General features: G+C 39.0%; 1 protein-coding gene across 3 annotated transcripts; it reads right to left on the minus strand.

Moving 5' to 3' along the window:
* Window positions 1-796: 796 nt before the first annotated feature.
* On the minus strand, window positions 797-12,737 carry MDM2 (MDM2 proto-oncogene, E3 ubiquitin protein ligase). 3 transcript variants are annotated; one of them, XM_009997729.1, is made up of 10 exons: window positions 12,666-12,737; window positions 10,554-10,628; window positions 10,062-10,195; window positions 9,859-9,908; window positions 8,613-8,677; window positions 8,373-8,466; window positions 5,752-5,912; window positions 4,645-4,800; window positions 2,972-3,049; window positions 797-1,508 (listed from the first exon to the last, which is right to left on the minus strand). In XM_009997729.1, exons 1-10 carry the CDS (start codon window positions 12,732-12,734, stop codon window positions 939-941), a joined length of 1,452 nt encoding a protein of 483 aa, XP_009996031.1. In that variant the 5' UTR covers window positions 12,735-12,737; the 3' UTR covers window positions 797-938. The 3 variants fall into 3 exon arrangements, with proteins under 3 accessions (XP_009996031.1, XP_009996032.1, XP_009996033.1); XM_009997730.1 differs by having other exon boundaries at window positions 5,752-5,909; window positions 12,666-12,734; XM_009997731.1 differs by lacking the exons at window positions 8,373-8,466; window positions 8,613-8,677 and having other exon boundaries at window positions 939-1,508; window positions 5,752-5,909; window positions 12,666-12,734.
* Between the last annotated feature and the right edge of the window lie 111 nt (window positions 12,738-12,848).

Raw genomic sequence — 12,848 nt, forward strand, 5'->3', positions numbered from 1 at the left:
GAGACAAGAGCTAAAAGTAGTAAAGTCCAGCTCCAGTGAGACCAATTTTCAGTTGCCCAAACACCCTGCGCTGCATGCTGCACTGCTGAAGTCAAAGACAAGTGCAGAAAAAGAATGACTGTCACGTCATAATGCCTGACTTGACATTATGTAGCATTTCCTTCATTTATCTTGCCTGTTCAAGTCTTCTCTCACGTTTCTAAAATGATAATCAGGATAGTGCAAATGTCCAAACCCACACAGAATTTTAAAAACCAGTTTCTCAGATGTTCAAGAGATAACTGTAAGACTGAACTCAGATCAGTAACTTCTCAGGACACACAGTCCTGAAGTTTACAAAGCAGACTTTGAAAATAAGGGACGCTCAAAAACCTTAATGAATGTTTACTGGATCTTCCCCCACTCCCTGGTAAGATCTCCTCTGTAATTTGGTTACGTGGATGAATTTTAAGTTTTGGGAACGAGGGAGACAATACTTTATTTATTTAATTGACTTATTTGGAGGGTTCTGATTGAGCCTGGTGTCTTTACCAAGGAACAGATACGGGAATCTGGAAAATCTACTGTCTTAAGAGGAACTCATGAATAGCCTTTTCAACACATCTCTCCTCTCATAATAGTTGAATTTGGGTTTTAACATGTGTATTTAATCCAGTAAAACAGCTGTAATTAACTTGTATGGAACATAAAGCACTCAAGAGAGGCAGGTAGTTTGCAGGCATTGATTATTTCTACCCAGAGGGATTTTAAATCTTCAAACTGACATGAATATCAGGCTAACCTCTTAAAACTCGTATGCATTTATTTCAGCAATTACTTTTCACACCATATATAAAGAGTCCCAAAATATTAATTTTCCAATAAACTTACAAAAATAGTTTGTTACACTCTTAACCAGTTTATCAAAGTCCTTTTGTGGCTTTCCAGTAAGTATCTATCTAACTAAAATAAGTTAGTACAATCATTTGTATGGGCTGTCTGCAGACCGGGCAGGGTTTGTTCCGCTTCTTCAGTTTCCTTGCACATGTAAAGCATGACATGAGGTGTCCTGTTCTGCCGTGCACGATGCAGCCATTTTTAGGCCTGCTCTGACAGATGACACAGGGCTCTATGCTGGTAACAGGCAGACTGGATTCCATGTTGTCCTCTTTGTCTTGCATTTCTCTCTTCTCAGGTTCTTTACAGTCTTCCTGACTGCTACAAAACATGCTGCTAGATGTTGATGGCTGGGAATAATCTTCACTTTCCTGTGACTCAGAAATCTGTACGGCTTTATCCTCATTCTCCTCCATATCTGGTTCTTTCTTGTCAGTCACTTTCACTTTCTTGCAGTCAGGAACATCAATACCTTCTTCAGACTCTAGTGGGGAGGAATCTTCTAATTTGCTTTTTTCCAATTTACCACTCTTCTCATCTGGAAGCCAGTCTTCACGAAGAGCCCAGCATCTGTGGCAATGTCGTGGCAGCGGAGGATTCATTTCACTACACTGGGGACACTTCCAATAATCCTTTAGTGAATTAAAGGTTGGAACAGCTTAAGCTACTTGGAATACTTACAACTGAAGTATTCAGAGATTATAAACAATCTATTACTGCCAAAAGAATAGTTATCTTGAGCTATCGGCTTGTTTACAATTTTAAAATTCCATACAGTGTTTGGCCCATTTTACGGTTCTAAATTAGTCTTGATTTTAAAAGGCTCTGATTTTCTTTTAGCGATAGATTTTGAAATAAAAATTGAGGTAGAATAAAGACTTGCAGTTTCTTATGCAAAACTGAAGAAACCAAACCACAAGAGTCTTCAGAGAACCTCATGAAAAACTTCTTTCTGATAAAATGGTCACCATTCCCGTTATTTTCAACAACAGACTAATGACATGGAAACTAGTCAAGGTTGAAGAGTCACTTAACATGTGGGGTGCTAAGCTGCTGGTGTGAAAACGGCCGGGTGAGGGCACTCTGACACTGCAGCATTTAAACTCGGCCATTTGAAAAAAAACAAAACGGCAACATTGCTGTCTCAGAGGTTACTTCAAACGCTACGCTGGAAACAAGCTGCTATCCCATTAAAAATACTCTTAATTTTTAAGGAGAAAGACCCTTTTTATAAATAATGCATGCCATAGTGGTAATAAAACCAAAAAACAACCCAAAACTTATTTAGAAGATTCAAAGCACTTTTTGAGTCCTGAAGAACATCAGTGACATTAAAAGCTTGAAAAAATAATTCTAATTCCAAAAAATAACACACGTATTTCTTCAAACATAAACAGTGCTACGTTTTAAAATAGCAGCCAACCCTATGTTTTACACACATAGTAAAGTCCCTTAATCCTGCAGACCATCAAGGGACTGCAACACTTTAGACAGGTTTGGATAACAGTTTTATTCAAGCTTCAACTGTGAAAATAAAAAGACGCACTACGTTTTAATTTCAGTTTGTGCTTTTTTCATGTCTACATATTTCGCCTCAAGCTCCTGAATCTCTTTCCACACTTCAAGAATGCTCTCACAGAATTCAGAAAAAGCCTCAAAATCTTTTGATTTTATAGTGCTGGTCTGAAAACAGGTTTCCCTGTAACATACTTGTATGCTACAGATTCCTTCATTCAGATTGGACAATAAAACTAGATCTTACAACTCATAAGAATTTTTTTAATATACAGTTTTTTGGGTTTGTTTGGTTGGTTTTGCATTTTGTACAAGTCAGATTTAGGCTCCAAATAGTTTCCTTCAACAGTAAAACTGTAAGTTAGTTTTAAACGGACTAGGAAGTTTACTAATTTAAATAAAATAAAGACTTCTTAGTAAACACATGTTTAATAACTAAAATATTATCGTGAAATCTTCAAGCATGCCAGAAAAACTTAATTCTTAAAAAAACCAAAACACTGGTAGCAATTGAACTCATCTATACCCCTTGATCTGCTCTCTCAGTTCACCCAACTTTGCCACTCAAGTTTTTACTTACAGCTAGAGAAATCTCTGGATCTTCATCAAATGAATCAGCATCACTATCTTCGTCCTGGTAAAAAGTCAGCTGATACACCTAGTTTAAGTAAAAAAACAAAACAAAAAACTGATGTCACTGTTTTTTTGTAATCAATCTGATAGATTTTAACCTGTTAGATTTTCTGGTAATTTTTTAAGCAAATGTTAAGCTAGCAAGTAACTCCACAAAATCCAGTGACTTGGTTTTGGGAGACAAGTATTCTCTTCACACTTTTAACACAGAGTTTGAAGAAAAACAGACAGGTCAGATAGGAGGTACCACTTTCTAGAATAGAGGTGATCCTTTCCTCCACTCAGCACTAGTGAGGCCACACCTGGTGCACTGTGTCCAGCTCTGGACTCCTCAGTATATGTGAGAGGTGAAGCTATTTGAGAACAGTTCAGCAAAGGGTCACTAAGATTATTAAGGAATCAGAGGAGCTTTCACACAAGGGAAGGCTGAGAGAGCTGGGACCATTCAGCCTGGAAAAGAGAAAGCTCAGGGCAGTCTTATCAACATGTATAAAAATCTGAAAGGAAGGTGTAGAGAAGATGAAATCAGTCTCTTTTCAGTGATGTCCAGCAACAGGGTAAGAGGCAACTGCCACCAATAAAAAAACACAGGACATTCTCTCTGAACATCAGGAGACACTCTTCTACTGTGAGGGCAACCAAGCAACTGGCACAGGTTGCCCTGAATAGCTGTTGAGCCTCCAAAAAGCTGTGGAGATACTAAAAAGTCATCTGGATATGGCCCTGGGCAACCAGCTCTGCTTGAGCAATGTAGGGTGGTTAAGATCACCTCCAGAAGCCCCTTCCAATCTCAACAGTTCTGCAATTTTCAACACTGCTGTTGGGTGCAGGGGCAGGCCTCACTCCTTTCTTCCTCCAAATCACTCTTACCTCATGTCCAGCTCGGCAGCACTACAACCTGGTGTACATCAGTACAGTCAGTCCCTTTCAGCCTCTCAAGTATCATCTATGTTCCTGGCAAATTCTGCCTCTGCTACTTACCTAACCTTGCTATGAGCTGGTTCATCTCTTTGAAGCAAGAAAACTACCCCAGAAAAAAACAAGGTAACTTCCCACTTCATTCTTGACATTCCAGATCTCTTGAAAATTATGGTAAGCACAATTTTACCATCTTCTTGTCTAATTAATTATTTTTAAATTGTGTTTCAGCATTTCTATGTATCATTTATACTCATTTAGGCAAATGACTCAGAAACATCCCTTTGCAAAGAGAGACTAGGAAAGTTTTCATTCAGTTGCCTAAGCTCAAAATACACTTCCCTAATAAAAAATACAGAAATAGACTCACATATATACACAGCCAGTGACTCCAGCAGACAGACTTTTTCAGACTGCAACAAGTCTGTTTCAGAGCCTGTAAAAAGTCTTAGCGTGATTCCAGTTACTGCCCAGTGAGTGCATTAACAGTGTCTCAACTGCACAAGCATGTAATTTGATTTAATGAACTAGTGGGTGCAGTTTGTGACATAGCACACACAGTCCTGAAATACACCTGAAGTGTATTTCACCTGTGTGGAACGCAGTTCTTGTTGGAATCTCAGCATAAAGTACTCCTCTAAGTTTCCTTCCCCCCTCACTGCTCCCCTCAGTCAAAAAATCCTAAACGAAACAAATATGTACCTCATCATCTTCATCTGTGAGCTCCTGTCCTTCCTCATTATGGCTATAATCTTCTGAATAAATAGACTCAACTTCAAACTCTACACTGAACTGGTCTGAAACAGAACTGTGGTCAAACCAATCAGAGTTTTCGCTTAGTGAACTGGCATCAAGATCCTGAAAAAAAGAGAAAAAAAAAAAAAAGAGTCCACATTCAACTTCACCAGTCCAAATCTGTAACCATTACTGTTAAGATAGCTCATAAAACTGAAATACTCAGTTTAATAGCTACAGAAAAATGAGACCAGCTGCTGTTACACAGAACATCTTTTACAAGACAAATTATAGATAGGTAAAAACAAAGTTAGATCTGAAAGCCTTTTGTTGGCTCTGTAATAAGAGGTTGCAGTCAACCTACAGCCATCTCGAAGACTGCAGCTACTATTACACAGACACTCCTAAAACATCAAAGAACAGATGCAAGAACATGCTGTTGTTGCCTGTGACATTGAATTCTCTATTCTCATCAACTGCATTAACCTTACTTTGAAACAGTGGCTAAACAACTATAAAACAGCAAGAGCAAAGATACATCAGTAGTTGTCAATCCAGTATAATCCCAGTATAAGACTAGGAGTACTGGTAGTTTAGCTCTTTGCGACTTAACTCAACCACAGATGATTTGCCTTGGTGTTTGCTGAAAACAACAATAAAAAATAATAACAGCCTGGAAAGTTAACACAGCATTACCATCAGGGCATTACTAGGTACACTCAAAAGCTGTACCACAACTACCAACTATTCTGAATTACAGAGTGTCCATGAGTGCTTTTCTTCTCTTAGCATTCTAAAAAATACTTATTTTAAAACACAAAATCTGGCATTTTTTTCAATACTGTGCCAAGCAGTAAGAACCTGTTTCTAAAAGAATATTCAAAGTTAATACTTAAAAAAATTTACTTCAGCTTTTTGGCAGATCTATGAAAGAACCCACTCCACCCACACACCAACTTTTCTTTTAGCCTCTTTTCTTTCCTCACTTTTAACTGAAGGCACTTTTAGCTAAAAGTGTGATGTTTTAAGATGCATATCTACACTTGTACCACAAGGAAATATATTTTGACTTACAGGAATGGAAAGAGAATCTGTGGAATCACTGCTGCTGCTTCTATCACGGCACAGACCACTGACTACACACCATGAGAGGCTTTCATCAAACGTCAACGAAATGCTGTCTGACTTGTGTCGTTTTCTTCGATCACTATGCAGATCATCTGAAGAATTTTCTTCTGGGCACATTCAAGAATTTTTGTTACTCCAAAACCATCTATGCAATGTGCAGTTTTGAATATTCTAACAGAAGCTTAGAAGTATAATTTACTTATACAGGAATTTAAGAAAAATAAAGTTATTCAGTATTAATTTATGGGGAAAAAAGTAAAGGCACCAAAAGCTTATTAAAGTAAGATACAGTAATACTAAGAAACGTGAAAAATGTGAAATATTCTTGAAACCAGAGGCTGACTTTCCCCACTTGCCCCATCAGTACTGTCTGTAAATGGCAGTCTCCCCATGCAGAAAATAAAATAATTTAAAATTTGGAAGCATTTTTACTCCATTTCACACAACATGTTAAACCTTTCTCAATTTCGAGAATTGTGCTAGCTCCCTCTACAGTCAATAGACAGAACGGCACTTCCAGAGGGCTTGATTCCATCCCAGAATTTACAGGGAGACAGAACAACTTAGGTCCTGGGTTACATGCATACAAAGTATCTCACGCTAAGCAAGGTAAGTTCAGGTTCAAGTTTCAGACAGCTCAACAAGTTTACAGTTAATAGTTGCACTATATGCAACTGTATTTTATTTACTCAACAGGATTTCTGTAACAAACCATTATGACTTTCACCACACACTAGCCAGAAAATCTTCAAGGTATACTATGTAAAAATTGACCTCTGAAAGCATTGCTTTAATCTCTGCTTATTATAAATGCTTGAAGGCAAAAATACAATGCTTTTTACATATGTGTTTTGAAACAACCACCGACAGCAGCCTATGGAGTAGGGGGACAGCATTTTAGGGGTAGGCGAGTAAAAATTCAGCTCCACTGACTTTTGAGTGTTTTGTTAGATGCAATTGCATTTAAAAAGGCATTTCGAAGTCAGCATGTAAGTGCAGCGGAGTGAAACTTCCCAAGAGGCCTCACAACTTGGTCCAACAGACCTCAGTAAGAGCCTGCTGCCCCCCTTCAGGTGCCTTTTGCACCCTCTATTGCCCAGCTTCTCCCCTGCCTTGCAAAACACACCCTGATACTCTACGAGTCTTCAAGTCTTGAATCTTTCATTGTAAAAGAAAAGAGAACAAAACACTTGTACATACTTTGAGACTTCTCTTACTTTCCCTTGGTGCTTCTTGGCTCAGCCCCTCTCTTTTCTTTTTCCGCCCTGAGAGCCCCACCAAATTTGGTGCCCCCAGGCCCAAGGGTTGCTCCTGTCCATCGTTGTCCTCATTTAGTTGTCATGGCTCCATGCCGTACTGATACTGTACCACCACAAGGTGTCTATACACTATACAAGTGGCTCCAAAGGAGCCGCTACCATCCCAATTTAACAAGAATAGTGGTTTAAAAGGAAGATTTCCTATAAATTAGAAAGAAAGTGTATATAAAAACACTATATTAAAAGAACTTTTAAGGTTGTAACAAACTAATAAATGGATGCAAAGACAAGAGTTAATAATCAAACCTACAATAAGTAAGCACAACACAGGACCTTACATGGTCTGGGTCATGCCTAAATATTACAGGTTGTGACACTTAACTGAGACTTTCCATCCTTTCACCAGTTTTTGTTACAACATTAAAAAGTTCTTTTAGTCTAGTGCAAACCGCTCAGCAACACAGCACAGTTTTTGGACTAACAGTGCCTATAATGAACACAAAAAAACACTACACAAAAGCTGATCCTGAGCAACTGAAGAGAAGGAAGTTCTATGCAGCGACAGAAGGTCATCACTGGCCAGGTAATTACAACCACCAAGTCACGTGGTAGCAGAAGTTGAGTGATGGAACGAACTAATTTAAGAAATTCCATCAAATAGTATTTAAGTAGAACTACAGAGAACGCATCCACTGAAGGACTTATTCAGGTTTATGCTCATCTGCTTGTTATTTGCTTGTAATTGGAATAAATATCCAGACTTTTAAAATGTATTTGCCGGTAATTGCTGACAAATATGATGCTCAAGTCACCAGACTCTTTTTTTTAAAAGTGCTTAAAGAATGGTCAAGTACCTGAACGTATCGTTACTACCAGACCTTTAATGTCTTTGCCAGCAACTAAAATCCAGTGAAAACAGGGTTTAGAGAGCAAGCAAAACCTGAAATTTTGTGGCTGTCTATAGAGGGAACGGAAATGAATTTATTTACACCAGTCTGTTACAAACAAAACTGTTCTCCTCATGTTATCACTCATCACCATGTGGGGTAATACAACTGATTTAAGTCCTGCTGATGTGAACAGGTTTAAGAGATCTCTGGAACAAATTATTCCATCATCTTACTAACGGTTCCAGAGATCCAAACTGTGACATGACACTGGAGCAAAGCAAGGAAACGTGTGTTTCTTCCAGACTGAACACTGTGGTTCAGATAAGCAGAGAAACATGAATAGTATTGTCAGTATATCTCAAGGTCAGTAAAGCAACAGAATGCTACTGAAACCCCTGCATCATAAATCTGCACATACCAGATTCACTGTGTGTTCTCCTCCTAGAGGATGTAGTTGGTCGGGAAGTCACGTTTGATGAAGTCTGCTTCTCTTCTAACTCTTGCATTGATTCCTGGTTAACAGAAATACTGAGTAAGCTGGAGTATGAATATGAAGTAAAAGGCTAGAATCAACTAATTGCATCTAAACTATTTACACTGTCACGCAAAACTAAACAGAATTCACATCTCAGAACATTTGTTAAAAAAAAAAAATCACCTTTAGAACATTTTCTTCAAGTTGAAATCTGGCATCATCCTCAGGAGTGTCAGCAAGCCTGGAGTCTGAAATAAAACAAAAAAAATAAGCAATGAAACACAGCAGAAAGATAATTTCAGGGTTAAAAACAACAGAGTAAAAGCAAGGGAGAGAAGTTACCATTTACAAAGTAAATTATGAACTTAAAATCCAGACATACAGTATCAATGGGAAAAAAGCAACCCTGTTCTGTTGCTTCTCAGGTGTGTACAGCACTTTCCCTGTAACATTACTGAAGTGGGAAAGTGTGGAGGAAGAAGAAATCTTGCCTGCAAAGAAGCTCAGGATTTTATTATAAGCACCTTCAAATGCAAGCTATGCATTAGTTGGGATTCTGCAGATAGGAAAGAATAGGCAGGAAATATTTTACACTTCTTCCTCTCCAAGGTACATTCTACCAGGTATTTTACATCTTACAGAAACAATGAATTAAAAAGGCATTAAATAGAAGAAAAAAAAAATAATAATTATATATGCTTACTACCAGACTGACCCTGAATTAAGAAACTATCATCCAATAAAGGAATTCAAGAGGTAATTTAAGTTTGCAAGCATCACAGTAAGGGCTAATAAAGAGAACATGTTTCCCATCGTCAGCAGCTGAACACTTGCCTTTAGAAGAATTAGCAACAAAGGGCACTGGAATATGGATTTAGAAGCCAATTTACAAAATTGCTTCAACTGTTTAAATTCTGCTATATTGAGCATCTTTATACTGCAGGACTGTACATAACAATTCTCCATTTATGATGTGACTACCCACAAAGATACCAAAAGCTGCTTTTGAAAGTACACAGACCTTCTAAAAGGGGACTCAGTGTAGTTGAGAGTGACCAGTTCTAAATGTCCTCCACGTTCAGATTTGAAAATTAAAACAGAACACTAACAGAAAGAATAAAAAGCATTTGTCCTGACTTCATTGCAAACAAAAAGTTCAATAACTTTGTGTGCAGCTCTGGCTGTGCTTGTTCTGGTTCTAGTCTGGCAAAACTACATAAATGCAGTTCAGGTTGTTCTTTTTTTCTCCCCCAAATGAAACAGTGTTTGCTTTGATTCACTATTCATGGTCATTCTGGACAACAGTGTGTAAAGCCAAATAGCTAACTATGAAGAGAATTAAGTTATCACTACATGCAAGATGCATTTATTTAAGCTCTATTTTCCCTACTGTTACTTCCCAAAACAAAGTCCTCCCAGACTAGCTTACCTTGTTGATTGACTGCTAGCAGATTTCTCGAAATCATTGAATATAGTCTCCTTATATGGGAATAAAGATATGTTTAATGTTAGCTACATGTAATTCTAAAAGACAGCTTACCACCTTTAGAGATGCAAAGAGTTTAAAAGGCCATATGTATTATGTTCTCCATTATTTCACAACCAGACGCTCAGAAAAAAATCCCATTTTACCTGTGTTCTTTTACTGAAAAGCTTGTTACTTCAAACAAATCCCCCAGGAGATCATTTGCACAGTGTACAATATGCTGCTGTTTTTCATCATATAATTGTTTAGACATAATATATTGTCCAAGATAGAATATTACCTGTAAAATAAATGACATACACAGACATTAAGTACTCCTGTTCTATTGTTTCAAGTTTAAGAGAAAACACATTAAATTAATTGACATTTGCTCTTCTCACTTTGCTTGCCTCAAACTCTCTTTGAGCTACGATTTCCATCTAAGTACTCTTCTTAAGTTCTCTTCTATTGCCAGGAAGTTTTGTTCAGAATTTGAAAAACTTGCTAAACACCACCCAACAAGTCAGAAGGAAAACAAAACCAGTACCTGGTTTCAATACCTTCTACAAAAGCTGTGAACTACAATGCCCTCCATTCACTCAAGAGCAATCTGCCTGTATTCACTGTAATCAAGCTTTAGTGATTAAAAAAGTTCTCACCTCCTTCATAGTAAAAGTGTCCTTTTCTGCACCAGCTAACTTTAACAACTTCAAAAATAGGGGGTTTGGTTTAACCTGTGTGGGAAAGAAGAAAAACAGTAAGCACTAATTTACACAGGTTGGTTTTCTCCTGTATTCATCTGATATCCAAACACCCAGTTACATTTAGACCTTCATCTGTGTTCAAGTTTTTTCTTTGCAAAGTTAAACTCAGAATAACACTAACCTAATCCTACTAAACTTCACATACACTGTACATCTTACCTCAGCCCCTAATACCCTAATCTGGTACATACAGATTCCTCGATTTGAGCTACAGGATTCATTTAGTAGTTCCAAGTAAAGGGCTGGGTTCTGGGGATTCAGCTTCATGCCTTAAGACATTACAGTGACCTCTAAAGGGAGAAGGAGGGAGGTAGGTAAAAGGGACCTTTGTGACCGTCTGTCAGGTCCAGAGTGCAAGTCACAAAGCAAAACACTGCTTCACCTCTTTCCTTGTCTCTTCCTGAGACAGTTTCTGAGGCTGCGGGTTTGCATTTACCAGATGAGCTGCTTTACCTTTGAAGGCTTTTCTTAGCTGTGATAAGCACACCCTGTTGTTTCCATTGTATTTCAATCACACCTGCCTCCACAATGCCCTCCCGCCCACTGTGGCAGCAGTTATATCTGCAGCCAGTGTGTGGCAATTTTTGAGGTAGAGGACAGAAAAAAATTCCAACAAACAAAAAAATCACTTCCCCCCGAGTCTTTTTTTTTTTTGTTAGTTCGTTTCCTTTCTGGCCAGAGCAGTGTCCTGATCCCATTCACTACACTGGTTCCACAAACAGCTGTTCCAGTGCAGGAAATGAGAACAAGCTGCAGGGGCTGTCACAACTGCAGAGAATACATCTGCGGAGCCGCTGTCAGTTCCCAGTGCAGTATACTGCCACTTGAATAACAGAATAACCATTCTAAGGACAGACTAATATTTAGGTATCCTAATATATTCCCTAACATAATTTTTAAAAATATAGAAAAGAAACACTTTATAGCAAGACGTGAATAAACTACCACAAGACAAGAAATAAATCCTTAAGGGAAGCAGGTGAAACTTCCCTACCCGCCATTTCAAAAATATCCTAAATCCACCGTTAAGTTTTAGTGCATTAACAGACTAGTCGCAGATGAAGCAATAAACTTATGAACAATGCTAGATGCCTATTCACCCCTTCCTAAGTGCTGAATTATTTAGAGCATGAAGCATTTTTTAGTTTCATAAAGGAAGCAAACAGTAACTTCTTAAACTCCTAAGGACTGCTGAGCATAGGAAGGCAAAGCACAGCTTCAGATCTCTGAACCCACAACTAGACCCACGGGTTCAGATCCTTTTACTCCTCAGCCCTCTCCCCGACTCCTGCAAGTATGAAGCTGTTCTGCCACACGGATGTGACAGCAGCCGGTAGCATCACACTATGACGACTTAAAAAAAATGTGAACAAAAAAAAATAATCAAATTTGAACAGTCTGCTGTGCTGTTGCTTTGCTTTTTTGAAGTCCTGCTATCAGTACACACTTTTAAGCGTCACCCTTCTTAAAAAACCAATCCAGTTCAACCGTCACTCTACACATGCCGGTTTTAACTCACATCTCAGTTATAAGTCACGGGTTTCCATCCTCAGAAAAACATACGTGGAAAGTCACGGCAGTAGAACTGTCACTGCATAATAGAAACCCGGGACAGGCAAAGCCTTAAACACAAACGAAGACTCTTATTACAACTCGCTCACGAATTCAAATAGAGGAGGAAGTGCAAACGCCAAACTCGAACATCTTCAGTTGCAATGACAAATTACTTCACAAGCAGTCTATGTGCCAAATTCGAAAACCTTAGGTTGTAAAGATCATCATAAGCCTCCAGGAAACAGTCTAGACCTAAACCCATCGCCCTCAAGTCTCAACCTGGAATGCGACCAGATTTGCTTCACAATTACAAGATCAAAGAGAGACCCCCTCCACCGGGTTTCCTAGCATTCCTCTCACCCTTGCTCCCTGAGCAAGGCGGCCTTGCAATACGAGCAGGTAAAATTCCACAAAAAAGCACTAAAAACTCCCGCGTCCAACAGGGCTACTGACCAGTGTCTCCTGCTCCGAAGCGGTGACAGAAGCGGCATCCGTAAGGGAGGACATCTTGGTATTGCACATTTGCCTGCAACGGAGCAGAGAACAGGCTCAGAGCCCTGGGGCAGAGCCCGGGCCCCCCGGCACGGACACCCCGGCGCTGCAGCCGCCGGCCCGGCCCGGCCCTGCCCACTCACC

This window comes from Chaetura pelagica, unplaced genomic scaffold, assembly GCF_000747805.2.
Source record: "Chaetura pelagica isolate M959 unplaced genomic scaffold, ChaPel_1.0 scaffold314, whole genome shotgun sequence".
NCBI classification, from domain to species: domain Eukaryota; kingdom Metazoa; phylum Chordata; class Aves; order Apodiformes; family Apodidae; genus Chaetura; species Chaetura pelagica.

Coding starts and splice junctions, on each gene's coding strand:
- MDM2 (XM_009997729.1), bottom strand. CDS start 12,734: ATGTGCAATACCAAGATGTCCTCCCTTACGGATGCCGCTTCTGTCACC. Junction 5,913..8,372: donor GAGAACACACAGTGAATCTG/GTATGTGCAGAT, acceptor GAATGTGCCCAG/AAGAAAATTCTTCAGATGAT. Junction 4,801..5,751: donor CAGATTCTCTTTCCATTCCT/GTAAGTCAAAAT, acceptor TCTTTTTTTCAG/GATCTTGATGCCAGTTCACT.